At 36.1% G+C, this 13,131-nt stretch overlaps 1 protein-coding gene across 26 annotated transcripts in view; it reads right to left on the bottom strand.

Annotated features, from left to right (window-relative positions):
- CREM (cAMP responsive element modulator) overlaps positions 1-13,131 on the bottom strand; it is a 70,312-nt gene that overhangs the window by 24,961 nt on the left and 32,220 nt on the right. For 17 of the 26 annotated variants that reach the window (XM_019741711.3, XM_019741713.3, XM_019741721.3 and 14 more), the window contains 3 exons: positions 11,434-11,580; positions 8,366-8,463; positions 8,080-8,222 (listed from right to left, as the gene is read on the bottom strand). The exons of 3 other annotated variants lie outside the window; for them this stretch is intronic. In XM_019741711.3, coding sequence (XP_019597270.2) covers positions 8,080-8,222; positions 8,366-8,463; positions 11,434-11,580 — 388 coding nt within the window. The remainder of the gene's footprint in view (positions 1-8,079; positions 8,223-8,365; positions 8,464-11,433; positions 11,581-13,131) is intronic. 6 more of the 26 variants (XM_074324685.2, XM_019741719.3, XM_019741722.3 and 3 more) reach the window with 1 other exon arrangement.

The following is a 13,131-nucleotide window of genomic DNA, read 5'->3' as shown; positions in this document are numbered from 1 at the left end:
TTTTCTCTATTCTTTCAGATATTATTAGATTTAAACAGCAGTCTTCTAACTTCTAAGACATGGTCTGTGAAATTCCACTGAGCATCATAATCACAGTGAATCTGTATCTTCACACAGGTAACTACTTTTCCAACTTATCATGGAAAGAAAGTAGCGTTTAATGGAATATATATTTTGGCTTTTAAAGCTCAAGTCTACAAAACTGTAGCCTTTACCATCCATTTTGACGGTGTCAGGATAATCCTGAAATATAAAACATCAAGTTGGAGAGGACCTTAAAAAGTAACTGTATGGAAAGAACTTGTGCTATAATTTTGACCTCTACCAAGTGTCTTCACGAACTCTGCTAACGTCAGCAAGTTTGAGGAGGATTTCCTCTAAATACTGAGACTTGCCAGTTGAGTTTAAAAATTAACACATTAACCAAAAGTTTCAAAAGAATAATTGACTAAGTGTTTTGCTTTTCAATTTCACTGTACTCGACAAATAAGTCTAAATATCTGAGCGTTCTGTGTACTTTAACATAAAGGTATGACCCCATGTTATAGTTTAAACACTAGAGAGTAAGTGGAACCAAGGGCTATCTTTTCTTTAAGTCACATATAAACTAGCTAACTAGGTTTTACAACGAAGATAAAAATAACACATCATCAGAATAACACAACACTCATAAATTAATGTAAACGCCTGAAAGGAATGTTATATTAGTATCTAAAATATACTCTGAACATTTCCAAGTCATTCCCTAACCTTTCAACAGCATCCACACAAAGGACCACTTAGGTGATGACCTGATTCTATAAAACTGTGAGAACTATTGCAAAGAGTAACAACTCTTCAACTCTTTGATCTAGGTTCTCGGTCCTAACACAGAAAGATGGGTTAACATTTTTTAAAAAAAGTTCAACATAGATACATTCTTTGCATTTTAGTTCACTGATAAGCCAGTATTAGAACAAGATTGACAGAAACGGAAGAATCAGTTATAAAATGTCAATAGTGCTGAAGTTGAGAAACTTTGATGTAATACTACTTTATCTGGCTCATCTACAGCATTATATTCTGTCACATTTTAAAAATAAGATTTCATCATGACTCTCCAAAGATTTCAAGGGTTTCAGGACTCATTCCTTACCATGAAAGGGTTCGGGAGAGATATAACTATAATCTACCTTCTTAAAAGAGAAGTAAGAAAAAGAAGATACAATGCTTCTTTAAATCTTCATGGCTGGACATGAATAAATTTTGTACGTTATCATACATTTGAACGTGTATTTTCAGTTGATAATTAGTTTGATGTTATAGAAATAGTGCTTTAGAAAGAACAAGCATAGGCAGTGTAACCACAATGTGTAAGAAACATGTCAGAGGGGCAGTAGATGGAAGAAAGGGGTTATCACTGTGGGAGGGATATAAATGATAAATGTGTATTACATTGTTTTGTACACCTGAAACTAATAAAAAAAAAGGTGGGGGGGAGATGAATCCAAAAAAAAAGAAACAGTCTCATGTTAATCTAAAATTAAAACGGTGAAATGAGAGACAACAAAGGTTGATTTGGGATCAAAGAACTGTAATTTGGGGAGCACAGATTCAAATAGAAACTCAAATAGTGTCCTGATTACAGTGTGAAAGCAAGGGGTTTTTATGAGAAAAAGGAAAGCAATAATTATATGAAAAGAAAAAATTCCTATTGGTGCGGACCTCAGCTACTCTTGGTTATATATGATTGCTTATCGATTCTGATTCTATTTAGATAGAAGGTCCACAACCATTAGTCTGTGTGATCAGACTGTTCACTTTCCTGCTGACTTTACAAACAATTGTTTGTAAAACAATTGTGGTTTGGCCCAGTTCAAGGAACAGGACGAGCAAGGCAGTTCCTCTGGAATGGTTCCTTCATGTCATTTTTCACACTAGCAGGCACTCAATAAATATGATGAATGAACGGCTATCATTTCCTCAAAACAGACTATATTATAAACAACTTAAGCCACTTGTGAATCTAGAAGAGTTAAATGAAGTATAGATTCAAATTCTGGTAACAGAACTTAATTTTCAATGCCAATACAATTATCAAGCCAATAAAAATATCTGAGGTGAGAGTAGCTGCTTCCAAGGATAAGAACCATGAAAAAGATCCTTGCTTTCTTTTTCCCTTTCATACCTTTCTTTTCACCACCCACCCCCATCAATAGTGTTTTCCCATAGTTGTAACCAAAACTTATTTGCTTTCACATTGAAAAGCTGATATACATCAAGAATCTGTTCCTCTCATCATTTTAGTTTTCTGGTTAAGTCATTATATAATTAGATGTGAAAAACAAAAACTAAATACACACACAGCCTGGCTCCAGGGGGAAAATGTTTCTACTGATAAGTCTCGTACTTTAGCCTAGCTTTTATTTTTTTATAACAAAGGTGCTCTTGATTTTGGCATTATCAAATGACAGAGGACTTTCCCACTCCAAATGTTACCTCTCATTTGGCAATAAATGAGATTTCCCAATGCTTAAAGGATACAGGAAATAGGCTTTGTGTGTGCATATGTGTATTCAAAAGATTTAAGAAAATTTTTAGGTTACAAAATATTCAAGGATGGTAATAACGTGTTTTCAGTAAACACACATCAAAATTAAATAGTAGGAAAAACTAAGATGAAATCAACTGAATGAGTTTAGTCTTATCTTTTGTTTTAGCTCATTTTTTTTAACTTACAGGTATTTTCTACAGACATAACAGTACACGGAATTTTGTGCCATCGTCATCTATTGTCCCTGCCTACGCATCCAAAACTTTATTGGTCTGTAGTATTTCATAGCAAATTCCAGACATCACGTCTGGCTAAACATTTGTAAATAAAATGTTTGGCTCATATCAAGGCCATTAGTAACTAATGAACATAAAATGCCTTTGCATTTCCCACTAATTTTACTTTGGGGACCTGGGTTTTTTTAATGCTTTCTTGGGCTGACACCTGCACCTGAGGCATAAATGCTTATTCCTATACTCACACTGTTAACAACAAAGCGTCCACACTGCTCTATGAATATTAATTGGGGCTCAAGCAGAAGTAAAATTGGTTTTCTATTTCTATGCATATGATTTGCCTCTTTTAAGTAGTCCTTAATAACATCAGTGTCATAAAATATCTAAATTGAATTAAAACTGAACAGCTAGATTACATGAGGTTGGTGCAAAAGTAATTGCGGTTTTTACAATTCTTTTTGACCTTTTAAATCGCAATTACTTTTGCACCAACCTATATAGCAAACTAAATTCTACTCCAATGTACATTTTTAACTGATTCAAGGCTGCTAGTATGTCATCTGCTCATAGTAGTGGTAGAGAGAGGTTAGGCTCTGTTGTCCTAGTTGCTCTGGGAGGTACCTAACTTCGCCCCTCCCCAAAGCCTCAGGTGAGCTATACCCCGTAACTAAGGTCACTCCATCCCTACTGGCTCAGTGTTGGACACACTGGCCTTACAGTAAGAAAGCATTTGTCTAGATAGAGTGTAATTCATTAATTTATTAAGTATTTTTCTTGTAAGTTAGTTTTAGTCATTATACAAATATATATACATATATATGGATATATGTATGTATATGTATTTGTATATATATGTGTGTATATATATATATATATACATATGTGTGTGTGTGTGTGTGTGTGTGTGTGTGTGTATATATATATATATAGTCATGGTATTTAGTTTCAAATCAGTATTAACCCAAGTATGCTTTCCCCATCCCAATCTTATCTACCATAGCAACCAGGATGCCATATCATATCAACTAGTCCAGGCAATAAATTCTTTAAAAATTCCTAGTATACAAAACTATATTTTAAAAATCTGCTACTTCCACTACTCATTGCCATTGAGCACTTCTGTCCTAATTAATATCACTGAAGGAAAATATTACTTATAGGGAGACAATTCAAGAATTTTGGTAAAAGATTTCATCAAAAAATATTTTAAAGCTTTATGATCAATAAAGAAGGAAAAACAAAAGAAAGATAAATAAGATAGAAAACTGAATAAAGAGTTCATGACCAAATGAGAAAAGAGCAGAATTTAAGATTTCACCTGACCTCTTTTTACTTGATGCTAACATCTTTTTAATCCTGAACCTGTATATATGAGCTAATTCAAATATATAGACATGTAAATGTTTAATTATGATTTAAAGCCACCTGTATTCCAAATTGCAATAAAAAGATTTGCACTTAAATTTTCATTGAATCAACTTGAAAAAGAACAACAGACTTTATTCCAGTGAATTCTCAGATTTAAATTTAAAAAGTGAGCACAAAACGGAACCTGTGAGTACCCTTGCCTTAAATGCAGAAGAAACACTAAAACAGCCTCAAGCTAGAATAAGAACAGCAACACCAAGGTTAAAAAGCCAGATTTACATTAAGTAGAGTTACCTTGGGAGAGTGTAAGCAGTCATTACTAAGAGTGCTAAATGCAACTGCATTTACTTTAGCATGTGTAAGCCTATACATCAAGTGCAAATTCCTTTTATGAAGAATTGAAGTCTATGTTTATTCATGAGTCTCCTGAGAATTTTGAATTCTTTATCAGTTCACACAGTTCATATATATCTTTTTCATAATGGTGGATTTGGGATTGACCAACTTACCTTTAGTGTATAAGAATTCCAATAAATACGAGTTAATACAGACTCATTCTAATAAGGTTCCTAGTAAAATAAAGTAGGAGCAAGCAGAGACAAGGTACATTTAGAAAAAAAATAATTTGAAGTCTTGGGTGACAGTCCTTAATTGGTAAGTGAAGAGATTGGGTCGGGTATAGTAGAGGGAGGGAGAAAAAATACAACTGTCTTTAGAGAAAATTTAATGATTTAAACTTCAAACATTTTCTTTAGTTGCTTTTTCTAGCCATTTATGAATTTGCTCTCATTTAATGCATGTCTTCTGAAGCAAGTTAACATTCTTTGCTAATTCTAAACCACCATCGTTAAGAAATGTTCTCCTGAGACCCGGTTTTCTTTGACCAGAATGATTTAATTGGCATACAGCAGACCTATCACTAAGATCCATACTTCCAGTAAAGATTTTGCAAGCATAGCTCATTTTCTTGGTGTTGCAATCATGAATCCCTGCCCATTTTAAGTTATTTTTCCTACCCCAGGGAGTAGTCTATTCCAACTTTCACTTCTCAGTTTCTGTGATAATGACAGGTTGAAATAATGTCAACTGTCAAATATCTAACTTTCAATTATTAAAAATGTAACAGCTTGTATATGGGGAAACCTGAGTACACCTATTTTTATTTTATTTCTTCAACTTTGACACACAAAGTTCTTTACTTCTTTTTTTTTTAACTTTAACTAACATATTATACAAAGTTAAAAATAGATTATATAGAATAATAACCTTTGAAAAAAAGAAACAAAGCTTGGGAGAAAGTCATCCATGGATAACAGCTAAAGAAAGAAACCTAAAAATTTTTTTATAATAGAAGGTTATGAAAGGCTCTCAAAAATAGGTGCATGAAATACATAGAAAAATCTCCAGAAATTCTAGTAAAACAAACTCATCTATTCTAAAATGCAAGACACCAGATTATTTCTATTTCCAGATATTTAGGAACAACATTAAAGCATTAATATCTGTTAAGTTATTCCTAGTAAGAAACATGACTGATGAAAACGGACCTTTGTATGTGGAAATATACATTTAACCGCCAATTAAAAGTATCTTCTAAAAAGGTGAAATGCTAGTAGTCACTCTTCATGTGAAAGAATTATCAACACAAACAAGTACCACTACATTTGTCTAAGAAATGCATTTTTAACAAAGGCAATATATCCCTTTTCGTGAACCAATAAATGCCAATTTTTACCTGCAGACAGCACACATAGAACCACCACAACTTTCTCATTAAAATAATTGCCAGGATCAATACTGTATGGGTCCAAATCAAGAAACCTAAGTAAGAGACAGTCCATGACCTCTAATGTGGCAACTAGACAAACGCCTAACTTCTACACATGGGATTTTCTAGTTCTCAACCACAGCTCCCGACTGCACTCCCCCACCCAAGCCCGCACCCACAATGCCGTTTCATCCAAGCCCTCTCTACGACCTGCACTAAGGAGCACAAGAAGTAGAGGCTTTTGTGCTGGCGTTGCCACCGCTCGCTCACATTGCTCTGTTTCATGTCAAAGTACATGTCTCTTTCCCCCACTTTTACCTGTTATCTCCTCGTGTCCTCACTCTCACCCCAGAGTTTGGCAATTTAGTATTATTCCCACCTCAGAGACTACAAACCTGAGATGCAAAAATAAAGCTTCTCATTCTGAACCAGTTGGTGAATGGCAGGCCCAGGGTGCATTCCCCACGTCACTTCTAGCTTCAACATTCTCTCAACCCAATGTTTCCATGATTTCAAACTTTCAGCTAATAATCTAAGCAAGTTAATACCAATACCCAGCATCCCCATCCGCAGCACCTTGAAAAGAAGTCACTGCTTTGCTCAATTCCTAAGCAGCATTAGGATATGCCAGTGAAATAGTCAAGATGACAGCATCTTAGAGAGTCCCCCAAACTTTAAGATGTTTGAGAGTTAATTTCCAACCAGCAGGAATTTCCAACCTTTTCCCTGTCCCGACACAAAGAGAAAGTGGTAACATGTGAGCAGCCCATGGCTGCTCAAGGCTAGAGCTGACCAGACAGGAGGTTCCAGCAGCTTTCCACAAGTCCTGTGCAGCCAGTCGGGGACGGAGGGCATGAGGAGCTCGGAGCTCCTGGGACCTGTGTGCTGCACACAGCTGGCAAACTCTCATTTTCATTTCTGAAACTCCCACCATATGTTCACAGTGGGCCAGACACAAAGGCATATAAATCAGAGAAGTAACAAAGGAGAAAAACACAGTGAAAACCTCAAGGTCCAACTCTTGCAGACAGTGGGGAGTTTTCCTCTCCTAACATTGACTTTGGACATGTCCATTCAGTGTCCTGCAGAGGCTGTGGACAGATTATACCTCAGTTCTGCCAGGTATCATGGTAGGAGCTGCCCAAAGAAACGGAATTACCACAGGAGAATGTTTAGTACTGCAAATCTACCACCACTATAAGAAAAACCCTAAACAATGAATGACTCTATAAGGTCTTCCCATAGATTAAAGAAGATTAGAGCTTGCTTTAACAACCAGGTCTTAAATTAAGACTTGAGACGTTTTCTAGGTATTACTACTTTTTAAAGGGAAACAGACAACGTATCTAAAATCTTAACACTGTTTTTGGACCAACACAGTACTTAATGTCACACATATTGCAGTACCTAAGCAGCTTTGTTTTTTTTCCTTTTTTTCTGTCTTCTCCCCCGCTTTTTCCCTTCCCAGCTCTCGTTTTCACTATTATATGTATCAAATGGTCTTGATTTGGGGGAAAAAACTAGTGCTTTAATTGGAGCAAAAAGCACAGAATTAACAGTCCATTAAAATGCACAAGACTAAATGTGAATGTATCTGTTTATTTAGAGCTTTCAGTGCTTAAAATTTCAAATAAAATGATCTGTCCAATTATTGTAGTTTTTAAAAATAAATCACTTTTCCATTCTCATCTAGGAAAAACTGCACAAATGAACACAGTAGTGAAAACAAAATTACATTAAAACATAATTTAGAAAAACATATGTATCTCTTTTAAATAAGTATAAAATATAATTGTTGGTAACAAAACCCAACAAGAATGAAATACAGACATTTATGCCTTATTATGTTTGCATGCATCATAAAGGCAACAAAAAACAGTGTTTTAAACTTTTAGTAGACATTCTTATATAATAAGAAAAAAACCTCCCTTTATTTTCACCTCCAAATTTTCTTCTATATTCAGTAAAAATTTTTTACTTTTCAAAAGTATATGACAGCTGTCAGTACAAATCTCTCACTCCTTTAACATGTTCTTTTCATTCTATTATACACAGTTTATGTATTACGATGCATTTTAATATGGAACGATTTAATGTCAAAACCTGGTTGCTTCAATGTAACGAGAGAAGACTTAAAGCTAGCACTGTACCATATCGAATTTCTGCATACATACTGTATTGCCCCGTGCTAGTCTGATATATGCTAGTCGGTACTGCCATGGTAGCGATGTTAGGTGGCGTTCCTTCTTCCTCTGATTTTTCTTCTTCAATCTTGGGAACACCATGCACATCAGAGGAAAGTTCATTCAGTATTTTTCTAAAATATAATTTAACAATACAAATAATTAAGATATATGAATGAGATTTAAAATAGAAGAGCTATGGTGGAAGAATTGGTTTGATGTATATTTATTCCCCTTTTTGAAAAAAGTATTATCATGGGATACTTAATAAACTTACCGATAAGAGGGTCTTCGTGAAAGGATTTCTCTACGTTTATGAGAATCAATTACACCTTCTGATTCTGCAGACTCATCTGTCTCTGCGATTGTTGCTACCTATAATATAAGAGTTTCTGAAATGCATCATAAAATACATGTTCTCCCTTTAAAAAGTAGTAATACCTAGAAAAATTCATTTTTTTAAAATGATTCTTCATTTAAAAAAAGGGCAGTTAGGGTCTGTGTGGGCAGCACTAAGCGAGGCACCGGGGAAGCACCCAGCAGCAGAGCCCACTGAACCTGCACTTACGGAGTTCACACCTGGCTTGGGAAAGGAAGCCCAGACACAAACATTCAGTTGTAGAACAAGTATATATGGGAAGGAATGGTGCAGATAATAACTATTACAGAAGTGCAAATAAAAGAGTGGTTGGAATGTCAAGTGAGGCTTCACAGGAAAGGCCTAAACATAAGATCTATAAGACCTAAGATTCCAACCCTGAAAGTACCATCAAAAATCCAGCAGGGAGTGAGTGAGCGATTGACAGAAGCAGAAAAAAGCATCTCGATTTCACTGCCCTCTTCACAACATCACAGCTGACTTGAGCTGAGTCTTCAAATTTGACTTTAGATACATCCAAAGAAGAAAGAATATTTATGCAGGTACACAAGCGAATAAACAAGCCTGGTTGAAGGTAGGATTTATATGACAACCAGCAGGTTAGGGCTTAATAACGGTAGGTCTTGAAGATCAAAATAAAGAATTTCTCCTTAAGAGAAGAATCAGAGTTTCAAGCATGATTTCATTTTTTTCAAGTCAAGTAATAATACAATAACATGATTATTAAACAAAGTCAGAAAATTAAAATGATGAATGTCTATAACATGACTGCTCTCTTTATATTCAGCCATTTGTCATTTCAGGGCTTAAGATAGTTAGCTCTAGGTTTACAAAACTCACTTTACTTAATATTACAATTACATGGGAATTTTACTTGGGCAAAATGAAAAGAGCCGACTGAACTATCAACAATGCAAATAGGAAGATAAACTTCCCAAGGCACCTGGGTTTGCACGCACGTGCACCTGCACGTGACCATGCGTCTCTGGTCATGGCACCCCACCCACACCTACGCACACTTGCCAATGAACAGAACTTATTAGAAAAAGTGTTGTTGCAGTCAGACAATCATATATCGTCACCCAAGATTTATCCCTTTACCCTGGGCTTTCACACATCTCTCACATAATCGTTAACAACCTCCTTATGTGAGGTTGGCTATTTATTTACCCATTTCAGAAAGGCAAAAACTGAAATTCATGCAGAGATTAAGTGACTTGCCCATCATTCAACAGGTAGGAATTTCAAGACAAGATCCACCAGCACCTGTCTTTACAATGATAATTAAATTCTCCATTTCACAGAATCCAATAAAACCTACTGAATATAAGACAATACTTTCTTCCAGTACCAGCCAGGTTAAAACAGAAATATCTGCACCCCAAATAAAGTCATAATATAAAAAGAGAGTGGGAAGACTTTATTGTCTTATAATTAGGGTCAGAAAGAGTCAAAACATCTTGGAATCAAGGGTTATCACAGAGAATAAAAAGACAATACCGAGAATTATTCCTACACTTTTGTACAACACAGGAAAAAGACACCTGGTGCTGAAAAGACAACCAAGCTTTTAATGTACGTAGATTTATTACTTCAAATATGTTGCAGCCCTTGCCCTTATTCTGCAATAAACTGTGTTCAAATATGCAGGAAAAGGACAAGACTAATTAAGTATATGCACTTATGCTTTCCTCAAAGACCTTTTTGTCATCAATTACGTTCAAATAATTTCAACATTTAAAGAATAATAAAGAAGAGAAATAAATTCAGTAAATAAGAAAAGTATGCTTTTAAAAATGCATACTTAATTTACATCTATTGATGCAAAAAAGAAATGTTTTAGTTTCAAGAAATGGTTAAGGGGCCGGCCCGGTGGCTCAGGCGGTTAGAGCTCCATGCTCCTAACTCTAAAGGCTGCTGGTTCGATTCCCACATGGGCCAGTGGGCTCAACCACAAGGTTGCCAGTTCGATTCCTCGACTCCCGCAAGGGATGGTGGGCAGCGCCCACTAAAATTGAACACAGCACCTTGAGCTGAGCTGCCGCTGAGCTCCCAGATAGCTCAGTTAGTTGGAGCGTGTCCTCTCAACCACAAGGTTGCCGGTTCGACTCCCACAAGGGATGGTGGGCTGTGCCCCCTGCAACTAGAAATGGCAACTGGACCTGGAGCTGAGCTGCGCCCTCCACAACTAAGGCTGAAAGGACAACAACTTGAAGCTGAACAGCACCCTCCACAACTAAGATTGAAAGGACAACAACTTGACTTGGAAAAAAAGGCCTGGAAGTACACACTGTTCCCCAATAAAGTCCTGTTCCCCTTCCCCAATAAAATCTTAAAAAAAAAAAAAAAAAAAAGAGAAAGAAATGGTAAGGACTTATAACTAACCTTCATAATAATAATAAAACACATCTCTGGATCACAACTATAATAATCAAATCTACAAAACCAAGGTTTAATCTCAGAGGTGTACATGATGTATAAACATAAGGCCAAGAAGACAAAAATGTCATTTTCTGTAGATTACACATACTGAATTAAAAATAAACTTAAATTTCTACCTCCCTACTAACGTGAGTATTCATGAAAACAGCTTCAGCACCATAATCTTTATATTACTGTGTTTATTATCTCCAAAGATTCCTCAAAATACTTTTACACACCATTGGAGAGCTTTGCTAAATAAATCCGAGTTTGAGCACAGAAAAATTGGAAGAATTACTCATCTGGCAATTAGTTATCCTGCAAATCAAGTGCTGACAACAAAACAGCAACTCCTAAGTCAAATCTATGTATCCAGCAGAGGACAATGCAGTTTACACGTAAAAAGAAATTCCTCCAAATATCTAATAAAATGACTCGAGCATGAAAGCAACACAAGGAAAAGAAGATAAGTGAATTAGTTTAAAAAAGAAAAAAAGAAGAAGCTCTAGAAAGTCAAAGACAAATCATCTGGGAAGGAAGCTAACCTGAACAGTTTGTATTTGTGGTGACTGAATAACCGATGGCTGTGGTGTCTGAATTACTCCCTGGACATGTACAGTTTGGCCTGAAGGTAACTGTACTAGAGTTACATCTGGGGAGCCTCTTCCGGTGCCTGATCCAGCTACAGAAACCTGCAAAAATGACCATCGTTGAGGATTAAGGCTGGACCTTTTTATTTGTTCTTTTTTCTTTTTCTTTTTTAAAGAGTACCATTCACTATAATGACTGGCCTATTTTTCCTGCTTCTGAGAAATGACAAGCAAGCTGGGGTACTTACCAATTAGGAGGTGGTCACTGTCCTGGAACAGTCATTCTCTGATGTGATAGTAAAGAACCCATGCTCCTCACTTTCAGTTCCCATGCTTCGGTGGCTAAGAATATTCCAAGCACAAAGTTCTAAAGCAGTTAAACTACCTCACTACGACCTCATGACTATTAACAGTGAAGCCTTATTTAGGTCAGAGTATAAACTACCCTCTCTAACTTTATGAGAAATTGAGACAGAAATTAAATATGGTGAATTATTTTTCAATAAATGAAACGTTTGACATATGATATCCTAGTAGTACTCCAGATGCAAACTAATGTCTGATCTACACTGATGAAAATCGCAGTTATTTTTATGCCCCCATAATCACAAAAAAAAGCACAGGCCAAAGAAATTCCAGGACTTCTCATGCTCTTAGTGTCTCTGACTCAGAGAAGACTCATGTCTTGGAGCTTGTGTGGCCCTCTCACACTTTTACTCTCCCCTAGCTTGAGCATCCAGAGGCCCAGAACCATCCCATCACTTAGCCTGCAGAGAAGAGAGTACAGCCATCTCCTAGCCACTTTGAGTACTTTCATCAGCGATCCCTTCTGGCAAAACACAATAATACTTCCAAGGCCTCTGGACTCAAACAAAACCTGCAAAGTTTTCTAATTAGTAGTCTACTCATGTAATCTTAGAAACTTTGCCTTATTTTACTAAGTTTTATTACTCATTACAACTTACTTAAAAAAGTCAGAGATTTTGGAAATAAAATAAGCTACCAGTTTCTATTATGAGTGGTAGTAGAACCACACAAATTTTGCAGCAAGCTTCTGTGGGACCTTACTTTAAGGAATACCAATGATTTCTAATCTACTTATACTACTTGAAGAGAATTATTTAAAAATGGGTTTTATAACAAATTTACATCATTTCCTTAGAAGGCAAACTTCTTTCATCCATGCAAGAGAACCTATGTGGTGAGCATTGTACTAGGTGCTCAAGGGTAAAAAGTAGAATTGCTAAAACTAACACCTAAGAAACAATAGCACATGAAAGTCTAGGCCGTGAAAGTCATGGGAGTACAGAACAGAAAGATCAGTATGTGCCTGAACAATAAGTGAAGGCTCTGTGTAGAAGCCATAGCTTGAGCTGGGCCTTGATATGAGCCTGGATAACACAGAGGCAGGAAGGTGAGAAACTAGGGTCAAGACAACCAACATGCATCCCAAGGGAAAAATTCATCCCACCTGCCCTGGAGTATCATTTTCTACCTTAGATTTTAGGGGAAAGAAAAAGGTTATCCCATAATGGAACCAGTAAACTCAACAACTAGAAGTGTATAAAAAAAAAAAAAAAATTGGGAGGATTTATTTCACAAATGTTCCCAGAACAAAAAGCAATTCTGTGTGCATTATAAAAAGGTATCCAC

The sequence above is a fragment of the Rhinolophus sinicus genome, chromosome 1 (genome assembly GCF_057876585.1).
Source record: "Rhinolophus sinicus isolate RSI-liver-muscle chromosome 1, RSI-T2T, whole genome shotgun sequence".
NCBI lineage: Eukaryota > Metazoa > Chordata > Mammalia > Chiroptera > Rhinolophidae > Rhinolophus > Rhinolophus sinicus.
This window is presented reverse-complemented; position numbering and strand designations above follow the sequence as displayed.